At 37.8% G+C, this 5,137-nt stretch overlaps 1 protein-coding gene across 1 annotated transcript; it reads right to left on the bottom strand.

Moving 5' to 3' along the window:
- Window positions 1–642: 642 nt before the first annotated feature.
- Window positions 643–1,494, bottom strand: LOC120990797 (olfactory receptor 10A7-like). The gene has a single exon (XM_040419700.1). The coding sequence runs from the start codon at window positions 1,396–1,398 to the stop codon at window positions 643–645; it is 756 nt and encodes a 251-aa protein (XP_040275634.1). The 5' UTR covers window positions 1,399–1,494.
- Window positions 1,495–5,137: the final 3,643 nt, after the last annotated feature.

Genomic DNA, 5,137 nt, shown 5'->3' with positions numbered 1-5,137 from the left:
CACCAGAGGACCAGGTAGCAGGTATATTAGACGCTGTTATCAAAACAGCGTCTAATATACCTGTTAGGGGTTAAAAAAATCGCATCTCCAGCCTGCCAGCGAACGATCGCCGCCGGCAGGCTGGAGATCCACTCGTTTACCTTCCGATCCTGTGAATGCGCGCGCCTGTGTGCGCGCGTTCACAGGAAATCTCGCGTCTCGCGAGATGATGCATATATGCGTGACTGTGCGCAGGGCTGCCGCCTCCGGAACGCGATCCTGCGTTAGGCGGTCCGGAGGCGGTTAATTAGATAGCTTATACAGCTGTATTCTACTCAGCCCATACTGCAGGCTCACAGCCTGGGAGAGGCATGTGTAGGATACAGCTTGGTACTACTTTGCCCAGATTGTAGGCTGTAAGCCCAGGAGAAGCATGTTAGAGTAGGACCCATCTGATTAGAAGCTACCTTGTCAACTGGTAGATGGGCTCGAAATATATTTGATCAATTATATTCGCAAAGAGCTTCTAGCTGCATTTGCAGTAAGTATGACCACCAAGCATTTATTCTTTCAGTGTTTGCTTATATCTTTGTGCAATTGACTAGCAGAGTAGAAACATTTCTGAGGATTTCCCCTGCAGTAATAAGGTTGGGAATTACTGAATTACAAAATCTTTCTGACACATGTTTTCAATGCATTCCTTAGCTCTAGGTTTCTTAAACTGTATATTATAGGATTAAGCAATGGGGTGACCACAACATATAACAAAGATAGTAATTTGTTAACATTAAATGACTGTCCACTGGAAGGAACCACATACATAATAATCAATGTTCCATAATATATGCATACTACTATCAGATGTGAACTGCAAGTGGAAAATGTTTTATACCTCTCAATTAATGTAGTCATTTTGAGAATAGTAAGGATAATTCTAACATAGGACCAGATAATGGTTACAAATGGCCATAATGTAATAAAAAATGAGAAGACAAGGGCTTGCACTCTAACTTCTGTGGTGTCTGAACAGGAAAGGCTTAAGATAGGCTCGCGGTCACAGAAGTAGTGATTAATTACAGTTGTTCCACAAAAATGCAATTTGCTCATCAGTATTATTGTTCCAATAGTAGCCATTAAGCCAACCAGCCAGACACACAGTGAAAGACAGATACAAAATCTTTGGTCCATGATTGAGACATAGTTCAGTGGACTACAGATGGCCAAGTAACGGTCATAAGCCATTACAGCAAGAAGAAGGCATTCTGTAGTTGCTGCAGTTCCAAAAAAGTAAAACTGTACAAAGCATTTTGTTACAGAAATTAGACCTTGATCTATTATCTGTAAATATAACATGTTCGGTATGATATTTGTGGTCAAAAGGATTTCACATGCAGACAAATTGCCAAGGAAAAAGTACATGGGTTTATTGAGTTGTTTACATCCGAACACTAGTGTTATTATGAGAGAGTTTCCAGAAATTGTAAAAATGTATGTTATCAGAAAAACAACGAACAGGAAAATTTTATAGGTGCGAGGAATTTCAAATCCAGTCATCGTGAAGTCATTGATGTTGATATCTGTCTTGTTCTTTTGCATGATCTGGTAACAAATACATTTAAACCAAGTAAATAATTGTTGATTATTAATTATAATTTCACCAAATTAATCATAATTATTAACCCTTTCTATCCGGGCCAGTTTTCACCTTCCTGCCCAGGCCATTTTTTGCAAATCCGACATATGTCACTTTATGTGGTAATAACTTTGGAACACTTTTACTTATCCAACCCATTCTGAGATTGTTTTCTTGTGACACATTGTACTTCACGACAGTGCTAAATTTGAGTCAATATATTTTTAATTTATTTATTAAAAAAATCCCATATTTACCCAAAATTTAGAAAAATTCACAATTTTTGAAATTTGAGTTTCTCTACTTTTAAGACAGATAGTAATGCCTCATAAAATAGTGATTAGTCATCATTTCCCATATGTCTGCTTTATGTTGGCATCATTTTGTAAATGTCATTAAATTTTTTTAGGAAGGCTTAGAAGCTTAGAAAGCATTTTTCAAATTTTCCCAAAAATTTCCAAAACCATTTTTTTAAGCACCAGTTTAGTTATAAAGTGATTTTGAGGTGCTTACATAATGGAAACCACCCATAAATGACCCCATTTTATAAACTACACCCCTCAAATTATTGAAAACTCATGTTACAAACATTTTTTTTTACGTTTCACAAGATTTAAAGGAAAATGGAGGCGAGATTTTTCATGTTAATCAATTTTTACTTGCAACACAGCAAGGGTCAACAGCAAACTCTTATTCTGCAGTTTACAGAAATACCCCATATGTGGTGGTAAACTGCTCTATGGGCATGTGGCAGTGGTCAGAAAGAAAGGAGCGCCATATGGATTTTCGAGGCAGATTTTGCTAGAATGTTTTTTGGGCACCATTTTGTATTTGAAGAGACCTTGATGTACCCCTACAGTGGAAACCCTAAAAAAGTGACCCCATTTTGGAAACTACACCCTTCAAAGAATATATTAAGGGGGGTACTGAGCACTTTGACCCCCTAAGAATTTTACGGAATTTGAAAACACTTAGATGTGAAAATGAAAAGTTTCATTTCTTCCAATAAAATGTTGCTTTAGCCCCAAAAATTTTATTTTCACAAGGGGTAACAGGAGAAAAAGCACCCAAAATGTGTTACACATTTTCTCCTGAATATGGCAACACTCCATATGTGGTGATAAACTGCTGTGGGGGCACATGGCAGGATTCAGAATGGAAGGAGTGCCATATAGGTTTTGCAGTGCAGATTTTGATGGATTGGTTTATGGGTGCCATTGGTTTTTATTTTTTGAGTGATTGTCTTATGTGGGGGCTTATTTTTTGTGGGATGAGGTGACCTTTTCATTGGTACCATTTTAGGGTACATAAGACTTTTTGATCGCTTGGTATTACACTTTTTGTGAGGCAAGGTGAAAAAAAGGCTGTTTAGGCGTAGTAAAATATTATTTTTTTACAGTATTCACCTGAGGGGACATATAATGTGATATTTTTATAGAGCAGGTTGTTATGGACAGGACGATACCTAATATGTCTATCATTTTTATTTTTGTTAAGTTTTACACAGTAAATGCATTTTTGAAAATAATTAAATCTTGTTTTTGTGTTGCTATTTTCTGAGAGCCATATTTTTTCTTTAAATTTTTTGAGAGATTGTCTTAGGTAGAATCTTATTTTTTGCGGGATGAGATGACGGTTTGATTAGTACAATTTTGGGCTAAATATGCCTTTTTGATCGCTTGCTATTACACTTTATGTGAGAGAAGGTGACCAGAAATGGCAGTTTTTTTTGTTTTTTACTGCATTCACCTGACAGGGTGGATCATGTGATATTTTTATAGAGCCAGTTGATACGGATGCGGCAATACCTAATATGTCCACTTTTAATTTTATTACTTAATCATGGGAAAAGAACGCTTTTTTTTTTTTACCTAAAACTTTTATTTATTTTTATTATGCAAAACTTTATTTTAACTTTTTTTTTACTTTTTTTTTTTTATCCACAACAATTTCTTTGGGGATACTTCTGTATTGTAATGCATTGGCTGTAAGTGTTTTACACACTGTACTACACTTACAGCCTTCCTGCCTGTGAGATCCAGGGGCTGGATCTCATAGGCTTACATGGAAGGCAGCCCCGATGCCTGTGGAAGGCACATCAGGCTGCCTTCCCTGCCATCGGGTCCCCATCACAGCAGCGTGGGAACCCAGGAGGGGGAGGGAGCTCCGTCCACACACCCAGCACATGCCGCGGTCAGCGGGTTAATGCGCCAGCATCAGTGTTTTCACCTATGCCGGCGCTTACAGCAGGGGTCCGGCTAATGGGAACAGCTGGTCCCCTGCAGCTGATCAGGTGGGCACAGCTCCTGCACCCCCCCGATCAGCGCGCCTTAGTACTACGCCGCTGGTCGGGAAGTCACTTCCCGCAGCGCAGTACTATTACGGCGCTGGTCAGGAAGGGGTTAATCATAATTTCACCAAAATATTTCATTCCTCCACACAATCCACTTTCCAAGGGTTCATCTAGAAAATAGGACAACAGACAAATAAATTGAAGACCCTTCAGAATTTTCTTTCATTTTGCATAATTTTGACCTACAACTGCATCACATTTCCTAAAAGTCAATAGATAACCACATCATTTATTTGTCACTTTTTTTAGCCTTCTTCTGGATGAACTTGCAGGATAACAGGCTGAACTGGATGGACAGATGTCTTTTTTCAGCCTTATAAACAATGTTACTATGTTACTATGTTACTATTTAGTCTTTTATTTGTCAAGGAAAATGATTTAATATCACATGGTGGTGAGTGGTAAAAAAATAAAACTAATAACCTTTGGCATTAGCAGATAATTTGCAGTTGAAAATCGAGTTGTTTTCAATCAATGAGATGATTTTAAAGAACATGGATCTATCAAAATCTAATCTTCCCAAAAAAAAATTCTAAGGAAGAATAGTTGTTTTTGATGCTCATGGAAAAGGTAAAAACAAAAATCAACAGTTTTCTAAAGATCACTTGGACAAGCCAGAACATTGGAACAATGTTTTATGGGCAGATGAGATCAAAATAGAACTTTTTGGTTTAAAAGAGAAGCATTATGTTTGGAGAAAGGAAAATACTGCATTCAAGCATAAAAACCTCATTCCATCTGTGAAACATGGTGGTGGTAATATCATGGTTTGGGGCTGGACCAGCATGGCTTGCCATCATTTATGGAACAATTTGAATTCTAACTTATAGCAGTAAATTCTAAAGGAAAATGTGAGGATATCTGTCCATGAGCTGAATCTCAAGAGAATGTGGGTCATGCAGCCAGACAATGATCCTAAGCACACAAGTCATTCTACCAAAGAATGGTTAAAAAAGAATAAAGTTTATGGGGGTCAGTTACTATCCAGAAATATGCTTATATTAGGTGTATTTCTGGTGCAGATTGCAGTGCAAAGGTTATTTGCACCACAATCTGCAACTTTTCCCCAGTCATGCCAGGTCTAAAAAGGTGGACTTGGGGTGAACATTTTCTACTCCAGTTTTAGGCGTACAAAATGGTCTATATGTAAGCCAGTAAGGAGGCTGGCTTAT

Source organism: Bufo bufo, chromosome 2, assembly GCF_905171765.1.
Source record: "Bufo bufo chromosome 2, aBufBuf1.1, whole genome shotgun sequence".
Lineage (NCBI taxonomy): Eukaryota > Metazoa > Chordata > Amphibia > Anura > Bufonidae > Bufo > Bufo bufo.
This window is presented reverse-complemented; position numbering and strand designations above follow the sequence as displayed.